Source organism: Columba livia, chromosome 3 (assembly GCF_036013475.1).
Source record: "Columba livia isolate bColLiv1 breed racing homer chromosome 3, bColLiv1.pat.W.v2, whole genome shotgun sequence".
NCBI classification, from domain to species: domain Eukaryota; kingdom Metazoa; phylum Chordata; class Aves; order Columbiformes; family Columbidae; genus Columba; species Columba livia.
The window spans coordinates 67,064,025-67,087,963 of NC_088604.1; the positions used below are offsets into that span (position 1 = coordinate 67,064,025).

At 36.6% G+C, this 23,939-nt stretch overlaps 1 protein-coding gene across 3 annotated transcripts in view; it reads right to left on the reverse strand.

The window, feature by feature from the left end:
• The window catches only part of ESR1 (estrogen receptor 1), a 160,568-nt gene that overhangs the window by 38,793 nt on the left and 97,836 nt on the right, over positions 1-23,939 (reverse strand). For 2 of the 3 annotated variants that reach the window (XM_013368702.3, NM_001282825.1), the window contains 1 exon segment: positions 16,311-16,646. The exons of the other annotated variant lie outside the window; for it this stretch is intronic. In XM_013368702.3, coding sequence (XP_013224156.1) covers positions 16,311-16,646 — 336 coding nt within the window. 3 annotated transcript variants of the gene reach the window in all.

The window sequence follows — 23,939 nt, forward strand, 5'->3', positions numbered from 1 at the left end:
GGCAGGTGTGCTGCCCCAGCCAACCTCCACATCTGATGCTGTCCCTGGAGCAAGATGCTGTAGGAATGTCCCATTTGTCACTTTTATTTCAGATCCCATTTCTAAGAGCTGGTCTTTTCTTCTTCCACCAAAAAGCTGCCTCACAACAACTGTAAAATGCATATCTCAGGTAAAGGAGAACCGTTTCAACCATCTTCCAAGAATGTGTAAAGTTATCAGGACTGCATTCAATGTTTTCTGCTTGCACAATAAGTGCACACTTTTACAGGTCTGTCCAGTCAATATCTTCTAAGGATGAGGAGACTAAAGTTCCTGAAGCCATTCCTTGTCCAAATAGCCAATGGGACAGGAGTCTCTCCTTTCTTTTTCAGGTACACACCAATTTAAACTATGACCAAATGTACCCTGTATATATCAGATCTAATAAATACTGTCTTATTTAAAAATTGCTATGCCAAAGCAAGCTTATTAAGTTAGCCAAGTGAAATTTGATCTACTCAAAGCCAACATTTTGTACCAAGCACAATCTGGATTTAGGGCCATGGAAACACTTGAGGGGTAGTGACAGATAATCGCCACTGGTCAGATATACATTCTCTTCTCTTGACAAATCCTTGCTATATTTTTATGAAGTACTGCTGTCTTGCCAGAGGGTAATGTCAGAAATCCACAGCACCAGTTTGTCCGGCACTGCTCCTGGGGAGGAGGACCATATGCTAGCCCAGCAGCTCTGTGAGAACACCCAGCCCGGGAGCCAACCCCTAGCTTTGGAGTGCTCCTGTGGGTTCTGGGAACAGTGAGTTCTCACTGAAGAGCAGCGTGAGCAAATTATTCTGTAGGATTTGATTGCCTGGGAAAATCTGTCCCATGCTGGTGGATGTTCAGGCTGTGTGCCCAAAACTTCAGGTTTCTTCCTCGCTGTGCTCTCCGTGGCATGGGTCTAGTTTGTAGAGAAGACAAACAGGGTTGCATTGTAGCTCAAGCCCATGGCTGAAACACAGCATAGACTTACCCCAAAAACCTAAGTGCTTTTATGTCCTGACCTTCCTTCCTGTGCCTGCCTTGACTAAAACAGTTTTTATTTTGCAACTGTTTCACTTTGTTAACAAAGATTATTCTAGAAAGTGCATTAGCTGTACCAGTTAACACAAATAATGTTGAGGCCTTCCATCAGGGAACATAATAAAAGTAATCAGCACTCACATAACACTTTACATTTTCAAAGGGCAGTAAAGCCATTAAGTATTATTAAATGTATTTTATAGATAGAACACTGAGAGGTTAAGTGCCTCATCCAGGAGGCGGCAGGATTAGGCTGGAGGTGTGGCAGACTCTCAGCACACCCTCTAATCCTTTCAGCAACAAAATCTTCGGGCTGGAGAAGCCTCCTTGAACTCAAGTGCAAACTCTGTTTCTTGCAAATCAGTAAAAAGTTAAAATAAAAACAAAAGCAACTAAACATGTTTCAAAGAGAAAAAGGAAGCAAAACCTTATGAAGTAAGAGTCGGAGAGGAAGTTGTTTAGAGCGTGGACAGAAAAATCTGCATGCAGTGAAATAAACAAGCATTGGTTCTTAATCGATTATAAAACACTCACTAATCTAGGCAAGGTAACTGACTATATTAAAAAAATCGTAGGCCTAAGCTTTCTCCCCCCTCCAAACAACCAGGTTTAAAAGTTATTAGAAAAACAACAAAATTATAATAATAACAATTACTGTATAAGATTATTGGTAGTGAAGGCTGCCTGACAGTTTGCTAGTGAAAGTTTAGCATACAGTTTTTATGAAGCAATAAGGGAGACATATATGTATTTTCTGTACAAAAAAAAAAAAAAAAACAAGCACTTCAAATGATCAACAAAAAGCAATGTTCATTATCACACAACACATTTCTGCAACACTGTATAGCAGTAATTTAAAGCATGTTAATTATCAGTCATGCCAGGACTGTGATCAAGACATCTGAGACTCTGGCTACACTTTAAGATGCTACTTTATAGTTCTTTAATCATTGAGAGCTGTGCTATTACTGAAGGAGCTCAGGCTCACAAATAAAACACACAGGGTGTCTGCATAGTGAGAACAGGACAAAAGTAGCTGTTCCCAGTGATTTTAGGTGCAGGAACAGGCCATCAGCTGCATGTGAAGGCTTTTCTTTAGAAGAACGTCCTCTGAATCTTTCCCTGCACAGGTGAAGAAGGATCGTACAGAAAATTTATTAGCTGCTGACTAAAATATGCAGTATGAAGTCATACATCTTTTCTTTATCGTGTCTGCAGCAGTTAATTACGTGACTCTAAAGTTATATCTATACTCAGGCCAGTTGCAAGAGGTTTGAGGGGTTTTTTTCGAATTTGTCATTTTTGTAAGAGGTCACTGCTATGCAAAATGTTTTCCATCAAAAGTAATCCAGCTAAAATCAATTGTGGGGCTGGCTATGCATTCTTGCCTGACTTTTATGAACTCGAAAGACATGCTCATAAATACAAGCTGTCCTCTACCTTATTTTTCCCCCTCCCACTTCTCCCCCTCCCTGCCCCACCAGAGCTGCTGCTCTTCTGGTCTGTTCTGCTGTCTCAATTGCTCAGCCAACTGAAGAAATATCCCAGAAAAAAGGAGGAGTGTAAAAGTTGAGCGACTGGCAGCCAGGGAGCACCAACTGCCTCGGATGGTTTATGCTTTGTGTAAACCTGCCCCAAGACTTGAGGTCATGTCCAGCATAACTTGGATATTTTTGTACATTCAGCTGCATCCAAGAGAGCATGAGGTTTTCAGCATTTGCTTGACCTCCTTACTAAAGTACGAGGCTGTGCTCCAATCACAATCTGAGTCAAATGTAAGTGATGGTTTTGTGGTTGTTGAAAAAAATCATTTGAGGCAAAAGGTCTCTTTAAACAATCGCTAATCAATTTTTTAAGCAAACATATAGTCACTGGAAGTGGAAAAAGGAAGAAGACTGAAGTAGACTCTTTCACAGGTTTCCAAATGACCCCAGCATGCCCTTGTGAAGTTTCATATGGTCTCTTCAATACACAGTTATCAGGGGAGAATTCTAAAGGCGAAGATCAACCTATGAGACTTCCCAGTTCTCTTTCACAGAGAGCACCTACATGCTTTTATTATGCTCTTTTACTAATTTCATAAGCACTTGCATCAGCAAATGTGCTTTGGATGGGACAGTGCTTTCAGAGCACTAGCAAGAGCAGCAGGATGGTGCTCGGCGTGGGGCTCTGCCAGCTCTGGCTCAGCACTGGCTGGGGCAGCACCGCGTGCCTGGTGTTCCCTGGGGCTCTGGGAGACAGGCCCTGCTGGAGGACGAGGGCTTGGAAAAACCCCAGGGTGGGCACAGGCAATGCAGATATGTCACATGGTCTAATCGCCATATGGGTGACACAACAGGGGTGTCAAGTGAGTAAAACTCAAAGTGAGCCTGGAGACCTACTGTACCATAGGCAGCTCACACCTCTGCCCCTCATTTTTTCTACAAATGTTAGGGTATAAAAATATGTCCTTTGTTGCATTTTTTAATCCTTTTTGCGCCATTAATTATAAGAGCTATATGAAAGACCTGAAGGTTGTCATAACACAATAAAGAACATTTTGGTAAAGAGCCAAATTTACTTTTACAAAGTAACACAATTAATAGCTTCAGCCATTTTTTTAAATTAACATTATTTATTTATTAACAGAATTAGAAGCTGAAATTAAATGTTTTTAACCTTATTTTTTCTGAACATCTCTAAAATCCTGGTTTTATACATCTGATTATTTCTAATAATTTCTTTTAAGAATTAAATTTTCACCATTTCAGTTTATATTTCCATTCATGCCTGGGAGCTTGAGAACTATCAGTTTTGAATTTAACAACTCTTTTTACTACAATGACTTTCATGTGATGAAACTGGGAGGGCTATGCTCTCCCCTCCTTCATTCATACAATCCAGTGAACACAGCACTGAGGTTTCTGCTCCACAGTCTATTCCATCCCAGGATCTACTGTACTCACCACTGAACAGATTAACATTCATTGTGGCAGCATCTGGAACTAGCAGAAAAGAGAATTATTTTGCAACCCAGTGAAAAGAGGGAGAAACTGTCAAGTCTGCAGTGAACTTGAAGCTTAAAACTGCTTCAATACTACAAATAGAAATTGCTCAGAACATAATGTGCTGTACCCAAGAAATTAAGCATAACCTCAGAGTTCATGGTCTGGTCATTCTTTATAGTCAATTAGGAAATAAAACTAGCTTGACTAAGGCACCTGCATCCATTTTATGTCTTCAGATTGTTCACTTTTGGAGAAGCCTTATTTTTGTCTACTGCACTTGTATGTGAGTAACAGAAACTATGTATACATATTCTTTCATGTTCATTACATTGTCTGGTACCTACACCAAAACAGAAATACAAGTATATATAAATAAGGCTCAAATGTTTATTTTCCCACCTATTCTTTTCAACCCTACATGACTGGTTTTGAACAGAACCCAATCTCTGAAAAATTATCCAAGAAACTGTAATGACACATCAAAGAGAAGAAAAACAGCAAAATTAATTGCGGCAATTTCCTTTAACCACTACAACAACAAGAGCATTTTAGCAGCTGTGTGGGAGTGTCATCATATGACAGAGCAAAGGAATACATTACAGGGAAAGCAAGACACTGGAATGCAGCTGGTCATTTGTATTAATTTTCTTGTCCAGGGAAATCTATTATAGTAAGTTAGCAAGCAGCATGTTTCCAGAAAACATATCATTCACTTAAATCCGTTTGCTTGCACATTCTCCTTCAATTGATAACAAATCCAAAGCACATTTCAGCATCTTCAAAGCCTCAGGCAACCTCAGGAAACTGTTGCACGGACAGGGCTTAGGGTCTATACAAAATATGGGTGTTGCACTTAGAGAACCACCACCTTGTACTCAAGCTCCTATACTGCCTCCTGAGACATATTCTGTAGCTAGAGCTAGTTGGAGGCACTCTGACCAAACATTTTACGCTGGCAGGTGACAGGCTGATGAGTATAAAACACTGTGGAGAACATATCAGATTTCACAAGATAAAAATAAACAAAATCAGACTGGTTTCTATCAGGGAACACAGAGTGTCCGCCTCAGTTACATCATCTCAGTTTTCAGCACCCCACCAGGCACCTATTCCTACTCAGGATTGGTAAAGGTATCTAAACCTATACAAAATCTAGGACATCTTTTTCCAAAATTGTCTTATTTTCTTTTTAAACAGATGACTAAATTATTCAAAATCTTAATGAACAGTATTCTTTCGTATTGAATAAAATATTTCATTTCACCTGAAATAGTTATTATCTAGCAAAAAGGCCAAAAAAAAATCATTTTGTATTAAGTGAAAATGATTCCTTTTTAATGTTTGATCTGCCAGGGAACAAAGAAATTAATTATTCGCACAACTCTGATGGAGACATCTGGAAAAGCTTTGGAACAGTGTACAAACTCATCCAAACTGACTGGATACAAACCCTATTTGTCATCCCGTGTCAGGACTGGAAAGTTGCATGGAATTCCATTACATTAAAAAAATCACAGTAGTATCTTCTAGTAAGTACAACAGCAGAAATTAAAGATTAGAAGAAAAATGTCTAACTTAAAATTCAAAAAGTTTCCCCTAGAAGTTTCTTTTTTTTTTTTTTCAAACTGTTAAGAAAAAGGTAGTTGTGATCTTTCTCATTTGAAGAGAAAACTGGATTTCATTTTTCTTTTTTTCTTTTTTTTTTCACCTGCATATGGAATGGGGGTTTGACAGATTCCTCATGGATGAAAATAAAACCTGTAGCTTCGATGAGGAAATGGTGCTGCTTCACACAGTTCACATATAGGCTTGGAGATCATTTTATGACTAGCATCACCATACTGACCCTCAAGGTGCAATTTGGTTCATATACAGAAGGCTTTTCCTGGTGGAAAGTTCCTGTCCTCAGAGGCAGATCTGTGTTTGGTGTAGGAACCCTAAGGCAGGAAATATCATCTGATTGGTACCCAAATGATGTTGCCTGCATATGCCAATATCCAGAAGGTTCTTGAGATCTCATTATATATTTCTACAGCTTGTATATGTTTATAAGCATCTATAAACACACTTAAATATAGTCCTACCCCTATAATCATCAGCTATTCTCAATCTGCTTAGAGACGCAGAATAGACGAGACACAGTGTCAGGCTGGCAGGTTGTTAAGAAGGGGGAAATCAACTCATCAGCATCATATGGAACTACTTCTGACATCCCATTATTGAATTATTTCAGGGCAGTTTCTGAGAAGATAATATGTCTCCCATCTACTTGAAATCAGCACTTAAAAGTTATTCCATGGCATTACTTGTAAATAAAATATCTTCTAGGAAAGCTGGTAACAATTATTCACTGTCAGATGAAGAAGACCAGATCTGAGTTTATCAGACTCCAATGATGGAGTTTTACCAAAATCTTGCAGAAGCTCTACTACTGATAAAGCAAACATGAAAAGAAAAAAAAAAAATAAAAATGAAAAAGAAAAAAAAAAAAGTCTAATTTGGATTTTAAAGAAAAGAGCACTCTCACTGAACTGTCTGATGAAATAGGACAGTAAGGGAAATGTATTTATATTGCCCGGTGGTGTCTCATTCAAATGTCAGGATGTCTCTCCAACACTTGATTAAAATGGGTCAAAAAAAAAAGCCTAGAATGGAGCAGAGGTACAAAAACAGAGAAGAGAGAGAGCTAAGAAACATAAATTATTTGAAAAAAAAAAAAAAACATTTAAATATACTACATTATTTCAGACTTAGATATAATTACTTATTCCTTAGACATACTCAGTGGTATCAAAGATTGAAGGCCAGGCTGGCCAGGGCTCTGAGTAACCTGATGTAGTTGAAGATGTCCCTGCTCACTGCAGGGGGGTTGGACTAGTTGACCTCTGAAGGTCCCTTCTGACCCAAACTATTCTATGATTCTATGACAAATGAACAGCCAGTCTTTGCCTCCCAGGAGGTAAAGTCTCTTGTACCCCAGGGATGGAAGCAAACTTAGGAACTATGAATCTCTATGAAGTGGGATGCATCTTTATAGAACTGTTCTGGGGTTTGTCTAACCTTTCAAAGCAGGGAGCAAGGGGGAAACTACTGCACTTCCTCTTCCCTTTGACTCTTCAACCCCTCACAGCTTTGGCATAGTATTATGGAAAATGTTACAGATCACGCAAAAACATGCAAAGTAGAAGCTCCACAACACCTGCTACAGCAAGTAGAATAAAGGCTGTAAATGGTACAAGTAACTAGAAGATTTCTTGCCTTTCATACAGAAAACATTGGACAAGAACTCTCTCTTGAACTAGAAATAAAGAGAAATTAGACTAGGAAAAGGCTTGAGTTAGAGATGTATGTTACTATTGACAGTACAGATCCATGGGTATTTCTTCCTATCACATTTATATTAATACCTGCCTGTTCATCCCCAGTATACTTTCACTGTCGCATTTGAAGTGGCACAACTACACTGCGCTCAATTGGACTGGAGAGCTCTCACAAGTTACAGACAACCCAAAACACACATGAAAAAAGGTTTATTTTTAACCCAGCTCAATCCCACTACTTGCACAGCCACCCGAACTCAAGGGAGTAGAAGGGTAGGAACCATTCTAGCTGGTGTTGCGGCTGGAATACTTGTGAAACTACAGTCTCACAAAGTAGGTGCTACAAATGTCTGTGAAGCTCAAAAGAAATGCCACCTTCATAGCAATCAAAGGAGATTTCTGAAATAGGTCAGACATGCAATAGTATATTTGTTCATACTAATATGGCAATATTATGATTTTAGCTTTATTCTGGTCAACTATTTCTAATACAATTAATATACCCTGTTAGAGACTGTTCAATGTCTTAGTAAACACTTGGCTCTCTTGCCAGCAGCCCATGTAGCCACTTCTCTATTTGCAGCCATGTTTTCTGAGGGACAGCAGCTGTTGGAGAAGATGCTTCATTATTAGGCTATTGATAAAATTTAATATTCTCTGGAAATTTTCTAATTAACTTAGTATGCCACATTCCTTATCTTTTTCAATCAATTAAAATGAGATTTCTTGAATTTTAATTTTATAAATCATCTCCTCAAACACTCCAGAATGCCATTTAAGAGAGAACACAACACATTTTGTCTAGAGTTGAAGCAAGATTTTGAACAACACTTTTCCTTTTGTCTATATATTAATCTTGTTCTTGTGCCTCATAGCTTCCTACTGGATTAACTGAAAAAACTCCAAAACAAAAATCTCGAGCTGCAGAGACAAAAATCACTGACATTTCTACCAACATGTACCTTCTTTTTCTGAGGTCAGCCTGCTCACAAGGAATGCCAGATACCCAGGAGAATCGTTGCGCACTACCCAACATTCTGAGCAGTGCCCCTCTTGGGTGGCGAAAGGGAGCAGGACACTGAGCCAAAGTCAGTGTCTTGATTCCTCTCTCCTGTTTCCAGGAGTCCAAGAGGCTTAAGAAGCTTTAGGTCTAGACTCAGCCTCTAGCTGCAGTGATAAATAATTCATCTTCATCTCCCTGATGAGGACTGTGAAGGACTGCTGTGTTTCTCAGAAGGAACAGAACTTTCCATAAGGAAGAGAAAAGGCAATATTTTGTAAGGCAATCACAGATTCTCATTCCCCACTCCACTGTGGGATGTGCTTTAACTTGCTCTCACTAGCTTAAATTCACAGCAGTCCATAACTAACACACAGACAAAACAAGACACTCTTTACATACACAGTTCATTTCCTGGAGAGATAATCAAAGAAAATAAATGAGCTGCATAACAGATGTGTCATATAACGCACCACTGCAGCAAAACAGACAGGCTACGAGCCTATCCAGAAGAAGCCTGCAATAAATCTTCCCTAATTATTTCTATGTATCTTAAAACCTCATATATATCTAATGTGAGATTTTAGTGAATGACCCACTTGAACAGAAAACTAATACAGATGATACTAAAGTAACCTCTAAACTGGAATTACAGCTGATTGTGCTGAGAGATGCAGTACTAGAGAGAAACTAAAAGAATTAGGCTGAAGTTATTAAACATCAAGTAAAAAGGGCCAATTTATGTGAATTATGTGAAGAGGGAACAATGGATATGTACGCATGCACATACATATCGCATCAGTGCTTTCCAACAATCGCATATTCTTTTTGTAAATTATTTTAAGAAATAAATAAATCAGGAGGGATCATTACTTACTGTGTACTTAGAGTGGAAATTAACGATTGTTTCTTGGAAAGCTCCAGGGTTCAGCATAGCTGAGGACTCTAAGACAGATATGTTCATCCAAGAGTGTAAATTACTTATCAACCAAAGAAAAATAACAGGAAATGTTTTTATAAAAGGATTGTTGCTTTTAAAAATAAAATATTACAGTTTAAGAATTTAATTTCCTTAAGTTTTGGCTAAAAATATTAAAATTATTACTGTGGATGCTAGTTTTTGCTTCTTTGTTTGCCAAGACCAATAGAATTTCATCTTCAAACATTTATTATCAAATGAACTTCTGTGTTATTGAACACCCAATGAACTCCAATATGTAAGTAGCTCTTGTTTAAAGACTGTTAGCTCCTTCTTACCTGTTGGGTGTTATTTCTCATCTGACACTATCTAAAAAAAAGGTAAATAAGGTTACTTACAGTAAGTCAGTTTTGGTTACTGAAGATTTTTATTCTTTGAGACAGGTTATTGGGAAGCCCCAAAATTCAAAACTTTGGAATTAAAATAGTTTCTACTCGGCAAAGTTCTGAAGAGAGTCAGCCTTGTAACAGCACTTTGGGTCTTGATTTTAAAATCACTGTGTACATAAGGAACTTTACATACGTGGAGTAGTTCCATAATCTTAATGTGTTTGGATATATGCATACTTGTAGAAACAGAGATTTACAGGCTAGGTTTGCCTTCAGATTTAAATTTAAACTTCAGCACATATTCTTTAGGGATATTTAGGTAGAGATATATATACTTGAGGTTCACCACCCTAAAGAAGGTTGTTCAAAAAAAAACCAAACCACCTACAGTAGAACATAATTATTGCACTGAGCTAATAAATGGGTGGGTTTGGATACCTATATTAATCATTTTTCAAACTATTCACCTTGACCAACAAAGAAGGGAACTAAGCTATCTCTGGGAAAATAAATATTATAGCATTTAAAAAGAAACATATTGCAATTCATATTGCAATGGATTTATTGGAAAAATGATATTAAGAATATTCTTTTTTTCTAAATATATGTAACACATTTTATCTGAAAAAAAAAAAAAAGAATGTTCACAGTATGTTACTCATATTCACCTCCATCTTAACAGAAACTCTTTTACTTAAAAGAAAAGCCTCCGCCATTTTTTGGTCCTGTGCGCAAAGAACAACTGCAGTTATGCAACATAAGTAAAAGATAGACACTTTCATTCTATATTTGTTTATAAACTTGTATCTTATTACAGCTTTCCTAAATTGAAGTAGGCTAGAAAGTCAGATAACGTGCTTGATTCAATAGTTTTTAGCAGTCACCCCTCTACACAAAGTAACTACATCTGTGAATGAGAGGACAACATAGCACTTTCTATGAATTATTCTAACATTGGACTTTTGTAATATTACAAAGAATTACTGGCATTTATCAGGCTTTTATAAATAAAATATCACCTCACATGTGAAGCAAAGCTTTTAATTGTGGACACAGAATGTTTCTAAAAGAAATACAAGCACTCTCATAAAGGCATCAACACCCGATTTATTCTTCAGAGTTTCTTCTTCTGGACAGAGAAATAAAACCTGGAAAACTACAGAATTAGCTTTAGGAGTTTGTAAAAATAGCTAGCAAAAATAAGTAAAAAAAAAAAAAATGAATTGTTGCAAGTTATGTATTAGAAAAGTCTCAAGGAGCTCATTCAAAGGTCCTCTAAAGAAAGATTCAAAGTGGTTCTCTAACTACCTTTCGTTTTCTCTGTTTCCCTTGACTGTAAATTTATGCAAATGAAGTTCCCCAGTTTGAATATATTATTGTGATCTCCACTGCCAGGAAACTCATGGGGAAGGACTGGGGCATGAAGCTCAAAGACTGTGGCTTGGAAGATGAAATCAGACGGGGTAGTGAATAGACAACATCCCAAGGTTCTCCCTGTGGTAGAGGAAACAGGCAACAACCAGACCCTTCCACTTGGAAGGGTCTAAGAAAACAAAAATGGAAAGCTTTTCTTTCATATTCAACAATTTTAACCCTGCTGCCTTGCATAATTATGCTATCGTATGATACCTCTCAGTCTGATGTTCAAATTCAAATGGTAAGTGATTACCTTATTCCAATATAAGGATTGATTCTTAACTCTCACATTCATGGTAGCGAATTGAAACTTCACAGAAATTAAATTCACAAAAAGCAGCTATAAATTAAGATCCAGATGCTTGTTATAATTTCTCTTTTTGCTTACAGATCTATTTGCTTCCTCTGTTTTCCCCCATGAAGTCAGGGGAGCAGTTGTAGTATCACTTCAACAGATTAAACAGATAGATTGGTGGTTTTTTAAAATAACATTTTACAAATCTCCATAGCAAGCCCATTAGTCAAAGGAGAAGACAATACAAAGCAGATATTTTGGAAGATTTATTCAAAATTATGACATGAATAGCAAGCCATTCTTTTTTTTAAGCAGTGTAAATCACTGCCAAGAAGGTCACTGCACTTAGAAGCTCTGTAAACTGCCCTGTACCTAAAGACATCTAGGCTTATTAAAACACACGACTCTTGTATAAGATTTCTTTCCTTCTACTGCAAGCTGCCTTTTTTTTTTCCCAAGGTTTGGTGTCACTGGAGTGCAATATAAAATTGTGGCTATTGTTGGCCTCTTTACACACTGTTCCTAATTTAACAAACAGAGCAGTTTAGAAGGTCAAATAGGAAAACAATATCTTAAGAAAAGAGCAACTTCTGTGGCTTTGAAATAAAAAAATCAGTGCCAAAATGTTTATCTCCTCGGTTCATGAAGCCATAAAATAAGTACAGCACCGTGAATCATATCAAAACTTCAAAGCTTGTATGCCCAGCGTACCATTTTAGGGCTATTAAGTTGTACAGCTACTGTACCTGTAGTAAATAGTTATACAAGATTGTAGCAGCAGTGCCAAAGATTTCACCCAACAAAATTTCCTTAAAGCTACACTCTTTACCATGAGCTCAACGTATAAGCTCATAATGTCTCTTACCATCTCGAGAGCTTCTCCACAAAAAAAAAAAAAATATTGACCATCGCATTGGAAATAACAGCTTCCTTTGGAGAATATAGTACTCCAAATACAGTTATTAAATGATATAAGCAGTAAGTGAATAAAGAAATACAATAAGTTAATTCCTTTGGCTTATCAGCATTTCTGTGGAAAAGTGAAGTTATAGTTTTTCTCATTGCATGAAAGACCATGATGAAAATTCACTAAACTGAAAAACTCATTCTATGAGGCTGAAAGTGGTATTATATCCCCAAGATATTATGTAAACTAAGAAGAAAATAGAAAGCCGTATCTTTCAGGAAAACGTGATTCTGAAATGAGCAGAACATTTTTTCACCTACGCTGATAGTTTTTATAGATGTGGTTTTTAGCTATTTGTCCCAACTAAATGGTAAAAAGGCTCCATTTACATGTGTATGTAAAGTCTAGCCCATCACAATCTGTTCGCACCCACCTTATGTGCAGCTGCTGGGGTAATCAGAAGGCACCACTGGTGTTACAGAGGCCATCTGGGAGGACTTAAGCCAAAATCCCTCTGAGGCCACATAAAGAGCAGGTCCTGTGGGGCATCCTGAATTTTTTGCCTATGTCATAGGACACTGTACAAGATTTTTGTTCGTGTAATCTGGCAAAGACACTTGCATCAGTGGCCAAGGTTTCCAAGGAATATTAAAACAAGCTTTAATGCTCTTGGCATATTATGAATTGCATTGTCATGGGAGAACTTTGTTATGACCTCAGTTAACAATCATGTTATACTTAAGTATCAAAGATCATTTTTTAAGGATATGCACAAGAAGCTGCCACAAGTTCTCTTTTCCTCAGCTTATTTTTTAACACCACTAAGACTGCAGAGTCAATTTAAGCAAGTTTGAACTGATGCTGAACAAGTTGCAATAAAGATTTGGACCAGTTCTCACTTTGCCAGTGAGGGTGTGTTTGCAAAGATGCTCACTTTATTTTGGAGATTGTGCTCAGCATGGTTTTATAGCAGATTTCTGCCTACATTACACTATGCAGTCCATCTTTTTTTTTAGAATAGATTGATTTCTATCCACTACATCTTCTAACTTCACCAGAAAGACTAGCTGACCAAAGCAATGATTTTACTAGTTGCTTTGACACACTCTTCCTTCTTTAAAGCCTATATAGCAAAATAAATACCAATCATGTCCCTGAAAGTCCTTACATTTTTTGTAAGCTGCATCTCCATTGCATTTCTGCTTGGTTCATATAATTTTTTTCCTTCCTCAACAAACATGCTTTGAACCCAGCCACTCATATTGACTTTGCTCTTTCCTTTCCATCAGGTAAGAGCCTGTAATTTAGCTAAATGAACTTGTGCAATGCTCCCAAGGCTTGAGAGGTGTGCACAGGAGAGGCTGTTTCTTGCAACTGCTCTTTTTTTTTTTCTTACTGGTAAAGAGTACATTTGATTTGTAGAGAAAAGATGTTTTTACCCTTGCTTTTGAAGCTTGAAACCTTAGTAAATTAGCTGAGAAAATAACTGAGTGGAATCCCACAATGCTGTTGTACAAAATACTTCACCTAGTAGAAAAAAGTTATTCAGTTCCTCTGTTTATGCATAAAGTATATGAAAATTCTCTAATTGAGCAGTATTGCATAATTTATAGTAATAACAGAGTATTCAAAGGCGGAGGAGGTGAAAATATGACATATTGCCAGACACATTTGTCTTAAAATACATTAATTGCCAGAACATTCCAGCAGAAGGAAACAGGCAAACAGTTCAAGCAAAGGCCCTGTCTTTGAAAGGTGATCAGTACCTCTAAGATTTAGTATCAGCAACTAAGGACACTCAGTCTTTTCTAGAGACCAAACGAGAGATCCAAAAAAAATATTTAAGCACCTGGCTCCAAAATTCCTACTCTCAAAGCCCTGTAGAGAGCCCCATTTTAGAGGCAGGTAAACGATTGTGCCTCAACACTCAATTTATGATTTTGGTCACACATACAGTCCTCCAAGACACAACACCAAAAACCAATTAGGTGTACAGCACTTTCAAAATCCAAAACTACTCATATTCTATCTCTCTTGCTTTAGGACTTCCTTTTTGTATGATTTTTGGTACAGTGGCTAATAGATCAAACTATGACCGGGAAGGGATTTTGTTGGGTTATTTTTAACTGAAGTTTACCAGTTTTATATCAAACCTCACTTGTTAGAGTACCAATTACTGTATAAACACGGAATCATTTCATTTGGCTTAGTTTCTTCTTAGGAGCTACTCTGGCAACTAATAGGCACGTTCATTTAAATGTAAAATATATTGGATATACACAAATAGTTCATAACTTTATCCATTTGATTTTCCAATTTCAGAAGTTTTGCTAGAAAATAAAAGATGTATTGGGTAAATGAGGAAGTTTTTAGCTCTTAACCAGATGTCATCGTCTTGTGACAAGCAGTTTTAGAGAGATTTCTGAATAAAAACCAAATCTGAGTTCCCTAACAGCGTTGCTTTGTATCTGAACACATTTTCCTTAATTATGTTAGTTACCAAAATCGAATGTCATAGAAGACGAATGTTTCCAGTTGGACAACATAATGAATTTAGAATTCAGTACATTCACGTTGAATGTAAATTAATGGATTTTAATATACTTAGACCAATTGTATCTCTAAAATCAGTAGAAAAGTAATTTGAATTCACCTGCTTAGATACTGAATAGCTTTAACACTATAGACATATGTTTGTTTTTCAAAAGCATTTTGTAAAGACATGATCCAAAGCACACTTAAGAGAACGCACCCTTGACTTGAACAGACTGTGGATCGGGTCTTAACCACTGTGAATTTGTCAAGAATCAAATTCTCAGGTGATTTCTTATAAGATACAATGAGAAATGAAACACATGCAGGTTCTTATTGATCATAGCTGGAGCCACAAAGTGACATGTGAAAGGTGGTAAAAGGAAACCCATGAGGACTGGAAAAGACTCAGATTTTATGGGTTATTGATTTACCAGGAGGATCCTTGCCAAATTTAAATGAAGGAAAACAGAAAAATGGCATAACATAGGAGTAATGCACCACGTGAGTGAGAGCTGTGGTAGTGTTCTCTAACACCTCTTCATAAAGCAGCCACATAATTTTAATGAAATAATTGGCTACAGTAAAAATTTTGGAGATCAGAATCCCGGTGAATTTTAAAGTATAAAATTCCATGTATGCTGGCATTTTACAAAGCTAAAAGTATAACATGTGCAATAAATTTCTAATACATTTAAATATTTACTTATAAAAGGTAATCTTGTAGACTGAAATTTTAAAAGGTGATCAATTACAAAATGACTCTCTCTTTTGATTGTTATAAATTAATTAAACCACATGAATGAATGTGTAACATACATACAACAAAAAATATTACATCCCTCCCATAATTCTGTAATTCCCTTACAGAAAAGAGGAGTCATAGTTCAGCAACCATGATGCACCGAAATGGTCAAGATAAAAACATCTAGTTCCAGTAGGGAAAAAAAAAAATATATATAGTCATTAAAAGATTACTATTCTGGCTCTGTTTTTCAGACCCCAAACTCATGGAAGATCTGTAATTCATAGTCAAAAAGGTAACCTGGTAATTTAACAAATAATATTAACATTTATCAGCTCACTAGTGATTCTTGATTTATAGTTTACATTGCAGACATGAGAGTAACCCTTTTTTGAAAAAGGATCTAAATAATTAACATAATTTGATCAAATATATTACATTTGGGTTTTAGTATATATGTTTTAACCTTTAATTTTGCTGGGTTTTATCTGAAAAGAAAAGGATTTGCAATGAAAGAACTGTCCATAAAGACAGAATGGATATTTCTTCAAAAGTCACTTACATTGCACTATAGTATTTTTATCAACCAACATAACATAAAATTTGTGGGTTTTTTTTGTGTATTTGAACTTAAGTGAAAAATTTGCATTAACATAGTGTGAAAAACAGGATATATTTTTTTTCTGTTGGCATGTCATGTTGAGGCTTTTATAGTCCACTGGGGCTCTTTTTCCTTACCTGGAACTCTCTTTGCCCAGTTGATCATGTGCACTAATTCTCTGTCTGCAAGGTTGGTCAACAGGGTCATCATAGAAGCTTCGTTGAATGGTCTATTTGGGTCATATTCAGAATAAACTATGGGTGGCTCAGCTTCCAGCAAGGCACTGACCATCTGTTCTGCCGTCAGGGACAGGGCTGGACTGTTCTTCTTGTTATGTTTGACCACCAGTGGACTTGTCCAAATGGTGGGAGCTCGCAGCTCCGTAGAAGAAGCCTCCCCATTCCTGGAATCCTGCTCCTCTCTTTGACGTTTTTGTTTCATCATTCGCCCACCTCTGCGATCTTTCCGGATTCCTAGAGACACACAAGAATATAATGAACTCCTTTCCTTGAACATATGTATTGCATGCACATGGCTTCAGCCAATCAGCAGCTGCTGTTGATAGACCCAGGTAGCATTTATTTTCTGAAGACTTCTTCCTATATATGAAATCTTACATGAGTAGTTGGAGAGAAAAACTATTTTTTAAAGTATAGTGCCAGGAATAGTGCACTCCTTCCTAAAATTCAGATCAGTTGGGCTTACATAGGACTTTAAACTAGCGACACTGTATAGCTGCTTAGCCCCACAAAACCAAGTCAGTAATTGGGAATAAACAAATATTTCTTTACAGTACAAACTTCAATGTATGTCCCAAACACCAGCAGACAACTATGCAATGAATGATCAATAATAACTTAATGATCTGGGTGGGTTGGACAGATGACAGAAGTAGCTCTCAAAAACTATCCAAGAAAGTTTTGTTCAAGTTCACCAATTATTTTAATTAATATCATTCTACTACTGAGTCTGTGATCTTCACAATTACATAAAAACCATCTAAAAAAGCTCCTGTTACAAGATGAGCTTACACAGCAATAAAGAATGCCATATAAGTAGATAACAGAAGTAAGAGAAGGAAAGATAATTGCAACCTCAGAATCTAATGTGGGAGACCTACAGTCAAAAGGCTGTAATAACTGCAACAGAAATAATCTTTGTCATTACATTTCTGCAATGTTCTTAGCACTGTATGACCCTAAGCCTTGGGATATTATCAAGCCAGCCATACCAATTAGAACAACAATGTAAGACCTTACAGTGGAACAAAATCTCCCTTTGTGGAAAGGTTACAAGAAAAATATAATGATAAAGCCCATGTGGGCTACAACCATAAAGGGAAGATTAAGTCTGGCTCCAAGTGGAGGAGGCACATGCATTCTAAGGCTGAGTTAAAAACTTAAATCAATCATCAAATAGGGGTGAGGGACAAGCAAGTAATACGGAAAGCACACAAGGAATTGAGCTACAAGGACAAGGAAGCTTATGATGGGAGTTATTCTGGAGTCCTCATGCAATATGGAAAAGCAGCACTAGTCCCACTTTGAAAATCAAAAGAAGCAGCAGTATTTGTAGAGAAGGAGGAGGGAAACTATTCAAATAACAGAGAAGAAAGAGCATTTTTTAAAAAACTAAAGAAAAACAGTTTTGAGAACTACTGGCACTTGCAAGTGATGAATACACGTCTTTCTGATGTGTGGAGGAGTGGGAAACAAAATCTTTGTGCAGCTTTTTTCACACCACAAAAATGTAAACCTTTAGATTTCCAGTCTTTGCTAGCAGCATCTTCATCTTGCATACAATATTCCTTCATATAAATGTTAGATCATATCAGCAGGTGTCCTTTCCCAGTCTCAAAGGAGATCTTTAGAGGGGATCTTTAGATCTGTTTGCCTCTTTTCTTTAATATGGTGATATTTTCACTGAATTAGTACTTGAAGATTAAGCACTTTGAGTATAATTCATTCAAAATCTAGTAGGCCTCCTGATTCTATTCTATTAATCTTCCCAGATAAAGTGAATTCAATAAATCTTTCATCGCTCCTACTACTTAACCCCTCTACATTTTCCCATTTGTTAAACTAGTTGTAAGCCAAAGTCTCTAGTGCATTGCTGCTCCTATTTTTCATTCAGCAATACCCATTTTTCCTAACACTAAACTGCTTCTGTTTAGGAGTGAAAGGGAAAATTCTTGCTACTAAGAAAGAATGCAAGACTTATTTCGGCAAAACCTCATCCTATTATTCTCATTGGTAGTTTACTTCATTGGCATAGTCAATAGAAACTATGCTTATCTGCAACAGATATTTTTGTTGTATGCTTTATATAAATGTAATGTTTTTGAATTAAAATTGCCTGTGAAACATGCAGACATAATCATGTGAACAAAACCACATGGTTCATACATACTAAAACATTTGTAAACTTTCTCATATCCCAAAATCTACAGCTGCTCATCTAGCATTTTTCTTTTGAAGAGTTAGAAGTATGTTTGGAGCCTGAACTGTTCATTGTACTCATAAACAAATGGACTCAGAACTGACAAAACTCAGAAACAAGATCTTGGGGTTAGAATAATACTATAAAGACATCAGATAAGTTAGTTTAGAAAGTAAATAGAAGGCTAGAAATTACTAGGAGAGGAAGGGAGGACAGAGCATGTTCATAAATCACAGATTTTATTAACTCATAAGGCACGCTACAATGAACACTGTCTGTAGTTCTGTTCTTCCCATTAAATACATCTATACATATATTTGAAAGAAAAAGGTATAAGAGAAAGACAAGTAAGTTGATCCAAAGTGTGAAACAAGTTTGGTGCAAGAAATAGCTAATCTGAGTGGTCTGTATGTTCTGTAACTCCGATAAAACTACAAAATCAGGAGTAGGAAGAAGATGAATAAGGTACGAACACTGACACTTCTTTTCTCACACAAGATGGTATCTACTGAAACTACCCTATACAAGGTTCAGGACAGACAAGGAGGAGTTCTCTTTGACACCATGCAGAAACAAATCTGTAAGTGTGAACAGATTAGAAGCTGGTGTATGTTAGAAAGCTGTAGGCCAAATTTGCTGGAGAAAAGAATCCATTAAGGGTTAATAAACACAAACAGGGCACTTCTGGCTTAAGTCTCCATGGCATGGATTAATGGAAGATCAGAGAGGATTTTTTTGATTTTGCTTTTTACTTATTCCAGGCCAGCCTTTTTAAGTAAAACAAGGATGTGATGAGAATTTGGCATAACACAGATAAGGTGTCAACTCATAAGCACATTTAGCTGTTTACAAATTAACTGTATTCTAAATAAGAACAATAGTTTTATTTTTAATTTGCCCACAAGGTTCGCACTGGATTTTCATTACCTTGAAAAAAAGTGGTGCATTGAGCAAAGTGGAACATAACCCATTTGGATGAAATGCCCCACACAAATCTATTTTTACATTTTTATTTCAAACATAGTAAGCCTACACTGGATTTTGTAGAGATCAGAACTGAAAAAAGTTAGTAAAAGTACGCATTCCTTCTGCATCACATCAGCAGCCTTTATAATCACAGACAGAAAGGTCTTTGAATCTGTATAAGCATCATACTCGTCAGAGATTTATAGAAATGACTACTAACTCTTCACCTAACCCCTAGATGGACAAGCAACATAGTGATTTTATTATTCATTTTCTTGGACCAAATAGGAGTGAGTATCTCTCTGAAAAATGCAAGTGCCTCCAAATTTCCTTCAGCTTAATCAAACTTTATCTCTGTTAAAAAGAGATAATAGTGATGCACAGTCACTAAATCCAAAAAAGACAACTTGATTATCAAGTTACAATTTCATTGCCAAAAGTACAATGATCCTGTAGGGATTTTTAAAAATGTATTAATGCATTAATTTTGATTCCACAGTTCAGCCAATACAGGAACCTGAATTGCCAAATGTTATGAAAAACAATATTCTACCAAAAATGGAAGTCCTATGTATACTTCAAAGCTCTAAAACAATTTCCACTTGAGTTTTAAAGCTACAAGAGCCAAGATTTTCAAAAGCAGTTTTACAAAGCTTCATGTGTAAATTCAGTCAGCCTTTTAGATACAGAGGCAGGTTTCAAAACTTCTGACTAATTATATACTCCAGCCAGTAGAACTTGATCAGCAACAAACTTAGATATGGACTGTGGAGTCAACGTTAACCAAACAAAACACTTCAACAGTGTTTTCCAACATGTGATTAAAACAAAACAGAAAATAAATTTTCCAGATTATTAAAAAATATATATCTTAAATTAGGAATATATTGGATGAATATTGAATCTCAGGCATCCAACAGTCAGCTTCTTCCTATTTACTGCTAGGAGCAAAACTCCACCTTTATATCTTCAGTATTATGTAAAATATTCAAGAATATTTACAGGAAGGAGAGAAGAGCAAATAGAATAACATTTGCTTTGCTTTGTGTGAACCATCAAATTATGTGATTCAGACTCAAAGATATATGTATCTCAAATTGTATTCTACTTAACTATATTTCCTATGAACTGCTTTATATAATATTATTCGATTTATTGTTAGAAATGTTGTAGGAATACTTGTTCAGTAAGAAATGCTTATTGTTTGCAATAAATGGGAATAGATTTGATAAAATCCAATAAACTTTTCTTGGCACTAAGACTGAAAAACCCTGGTCATTTGATAAAACTGAAACAGCCAAGATATTTTTATGTCCTTCTTACTGCTCACTATTCGGGAAATCCTAAACACAACTATTGCTCTTTGTCTTGTTTGGAACACCCACCTACTATCTGGAAAAATTATTGTACTATTTTCATTAACACAATTTAAGAAAAGAACTTTCATGTTCTCTTTCCCCTATATGCACAACATTCACACCGCTTGTTCAAACGAGGTGTGGGTATTAATAAAAAACCTGCATCTGCCTGTCGGTTTAAAGTCCATTCACCTGCAGCCTATTTATTAGCCCATCTCTTCATGCTCCATTTCAGTTGTGCTGGAGTTCTGAACATCTTTCCAATAGCTGCAAGCAAAAGCTATAGTAATGTTATTTTCTACAAACAGTCCTTTTCTTTAGCAGTTAAAACTCTCAGGTGAACCTTATACTGTTTACCTGCAAATGCAGAAGAAAAGAAGAAAATAAACAAACCCACATTCCCCAAAACTTTTGGAATGAAACTTACCCCAGAAATCTACAGAGGTCTAGTCCTTTGTGGTTTAGTATACAGACTTTCAATGAATCATTTTTTGACTATCTGTATCAGTGGTCATCCATCATTGGGAAGTCTCCAGGCACTTTACATGTGGAGCCCAGCCTCACAAACACAAATTCTACTTTATCTGTGATCTCCTGGATCACCTCAGAAGAGGTGAGACATTAGCCCTGAGCAATGTCCACAACCAAAAACACTCTGGACAATCTTTAAATTTCTGTTTCAAATGCATCGCTGGACTTCACATTGCAAATGATCTGCAAAATCGTTTACTAGTATTATGATATACGTATTTAACAGTGGCAAAAAACACAAAGTTTTGCAATGTTCTGGAGGGCAAAATATACTAATAAGATTATACCATAAAGTGGTTCAATATAGGTCACACCGATAATTTATGTTTTTTCTAACATTTGAGAATTTCACTTTGCAACTTTAATCAATCATTAATATACTTTCTCATTATACATCATGACTGAAATAGATTCTCCATCAATTTAATTGTAGCTGTCATTGTGTGACACACGTCACCTGACAACACTGTTCTAGTTTGGGAGAAGACATAACTATTTTATTTTATAGAAAAACGTACGTAGGGAGAATTCAATTACACAGATTGTGAATTTAGGCAGGAGTAATATCTCTTGTCTTGTGATAAGTGATAAGGACATTGCAGCTGTTGTATTCTTTGCTCAATATCCTATTCAGTAAAACTGCCTTTGTCCAGTGCTGTTTGTCTTAAAAGAAACTTACAGCAACATGAAACTAAGATAATTCAAAATTACTGCCTACTTTCAAGAAATCTAGAAGTTTGTTACCATTGTGTAGCCAGACCATAAAGATAAATTAACTTCTGAAGCAATTTCTTTTTTTAACTCTCTCTCAGGAAACATGCAAAATCACAGTGGTCTCTCCAAGCCAGGTACAGGAAGCACATGTTGCACAACCAGAAGTGGCAGCACACTTGACTTCAAAATTTAAGGTCCATACAGAGGGATAAGACAGTATTTTATCCTCAAAACTGTTATATAACATCTATTGGAAACAGGAGGCTTTATTTCACATTTTATGAATGAAGCATTTTAGCTGTTATTCAATATTTTTTCTGTGTGTACAATTAATATTTGGGAAAAGAAAGATGACTGGTGAGAGCTCTCACTCCACCTCAGGAGCTGATATTTGCAGGACCATGAAGGAGAAGAAGAAAACCTTTTCTTTGCTACTCTTCCTTATTTTAACACTCAGCTTTTAAGGAACTGCTCTTCCACTCCTCCTTCCAGCCCTGGAAGGCAGGTCTGGATTACCTGGTACAGTGATCTGGTTTACCAGCTATCTTCCCAGTCTGGAGCAAACTTTGAACCTGAGACTCTTCATCCACAGCTCTGCTCCTTGTCAGCAGACCTCAGATGACAAGAGACATTTGACACTTCTATACACATGCACAGCCTTGCAGCATTAGCAGCCTATAATTTTGTCAGTTTGTCAAAGCAGTACTTCAAAAGTGCTTGGAAACACCTCCTCTGAAGAATTTTGTTACTCTTTAAGGTTTATCTACCTGATCAAAATCAAGTTGAGAATTGACAGAGAGAAGGAATATCTGGTGTTTTGTAAAACAAACCCTGCTTGAGAATAAAGACTAAACATATGTGGTAAGTAAAATAGATTATAAATAAGAAGATATATCCTTCAGAAAGCCAGGGAGTCCATAGTCCAGTTGATTACCAGAGTATTCAAGGAGCATGCAGAGAACAGGTCATGGCAGACAAGCCACATGAAGCCTTTACAGCAGTGCTCACAAAGGAAGAAACCAAACTTTTCTATGCCAGACACCCTCTCTTTGGGGGCAGTAGAAGAACCTTTCTGAAGTTGAAGTGGGAGTTGAAGGGGTTAGAAACCTAAAAGCCTCTCTCAAATGTCCTAATGCAGGAAGGATTTACTAAACTGCTGAAGAAGAGCTCTGGGACTCACTCCAGACTCACTTTGGTACCATGGCTGCTGCTGGCAAAAGAGACTGCATAAGGAAAACAGTGTGACAAGCCAACAGTTCCCTTATGGGCATGAACCTGAATGTCATCTAAGTACAACTGGCTTTAAAGTCTAAAAGGTGAATGCAAGCAAGGCAGCTGTCTCCTAATGACCTCTTACAGTAATTTTGCTTTGCAGATAGACCTCATTACGCACACCTCCCTGAATTCACTATTTTTTAATACTACATTGGAAATAAAATAAAATCCTTCAGCTTTCTCTAAAACATAAGGTCACTGCAGCTGCTGTGCATCAGTGGAGGTCAGAAATATAACCACATTTTTGATAGACTTATAGCAGATGGAGATTGCTGAAGCTATGACTGCAATGTAGGTCCTAATATTGCAGTATATCTTGGCATGAGGGTCTTTACAAGACGATTTTGAGAGCTTTGAGATTCTGGGAGCTTTTCTGCTTGGTTCTCTCCACATAAATACATTATTTGGTCACAGGAAAGTAACATCATTTTCCAAATTCAAATTTTATAAGCTTAATAAATTACTACTTTTGAATATGATTCA